This window comes from Loa loa (genome assembly GCF_000183805.2).
Source record: "Loa loa unplaced genomic scaffold supercont3.1000, whole genome shotgun sequence".
Classification (NCBI taxonomy): Eukaryota; Metazoa; Nematoda; class Chromadorea; order Rhabditida; family Onchocercidae; genus Loa; species Loa loa.
Genome location: NW_018109180.1, coordinates 1 through 1,345, shown reverse-complemented (window position 1 = coordinate 1,345; position 1,345 = coordinate 1). Strand labels below are relative to the sequence as shown.

General features: G+C 24.6%; 1 protein-coding gene across 1 annotated transcript in view; it reads right to left on the bottom strand.

The window, feature by feature from the left end:
- LOAG_19035 (hypothetical protein) overlaps nt 1-1,221 on the bottom strand; it is a gene marked incomplete at its 3' end in the record, with an annotated part of 3,367 nt that extends 2,146 nt beyond the window's left edge. The window contains exons 1-2 of the mRNA XM_020451691.1: nt 1,058-1,221; nt 614-719 (exon numbers count right to left, since the gene is read on the bottom strand). Coding sequence (XP_020304507.1) covers nt 614-719; nt 1,058-1,169 — 218 coding nt within the window. The 5' untranslated portion in view covers nt 1,170-1,221. The remainder of the gene's footprint in view (nt 1-613; nt 720-1,057) is intronic.
- Between the last annotated feature and the right edge of the window lie 124 nt (nt 1,222-1,345).

The window sequence follows — 1,345 nt, the reverse complement described above, 5'->3', positions numbered from 1 at the left end:
ACCTATGTTGTATACATTGTGCGTATGGGCGCTAATGTCTGAACAACTTTATGATAATNACCACTGTAATAAGAAGTTATCGCATCACAGATTGGTTTTCCTAAACTTTGAGTTCGTTCATTGTTATCACCGCTATTGTTACTGCAATAATACGGTATTTATAAGAAGACATGAGAAAATACATATTCCATCAAATACGTAATACACTTGTGCTTTTCAATTTTATATAATACTACGATAACTTTTGCACAATACTACGATAAAATTATTATACAATACTACGATAAAATTTTTTATACAATACTACGATAAAATTTTTATACAATATTACAATAAAATTTTTGTATAATACTGCGATAAAATTTTTGTATGATACTACGATAAAATTTTTGTACAATACTACGATAAAATTTTTATACAATACTACGGTAAATTTAATTTACTATGAATTCTTAACTTTGCTTTTTTTTTGAAAAAGTGATAAAAAAATTTACCGCAAAATCAATTTTTCTATGAAGATGTTGCAGCATAGCTATTTTAAACTGAAAGTATGATAATTTGGTTTATGCCTATAAGTTGTTAATTATGATTAATTAATTTAATGAAGACAAACTTGATAAAACTTGCAACACTGTTGCAATGTTCCATCCTTGTTGCAATATCATTGCAACCTTCAACAATCATACGAATATGTGCATCATTAAAAGCTAATATATGATCTGAAATTGTTCAAAGATTAAAATTTAATTAATCAAAAATCTTTCTTTCACTTTTCCTTTTTTTTTTTTTTTTTAAATCATCCAAATATTTCAAGATTTTGCAATGATTGCATTCAAACTATCTAATCAAATAATATTTTCAAATGATAAGTGACATTTGAAAGAAGAAAGTTTAAAAAAAAAAAATCATTTCAAATTACTGATAGGATGTGATATTTTAAATTATTGGAATTAATTTGAAAATATTTACTAAAATATTCCTTTGTATTATAATATTATGCATATTTTAGATTCTTCTTAAATTAATTATACAAAATGCAATTAATTATTATGCATACCATGTAAATGTGGTTTAATAATTGGTAAAAGAATTTTCCAACGATTACCAACCGATACATTTTCCATTTCAAAACGAAGAAGGATTGATGATGCATCAACAATATCTAACATTGCGCCATTTTTTACCCGCTCACCTATTTCTCTAAATTAAATTCATACTCCTGAGATTTTCTTTTTCAGAGATTATTCTACAAATAGAAATTTATTGATTTATGTCAAATGCTAGATAAAGATATTCTAATACTTCATGGACTGTTTACAAACTTTTAAATCATACAAATAAATGC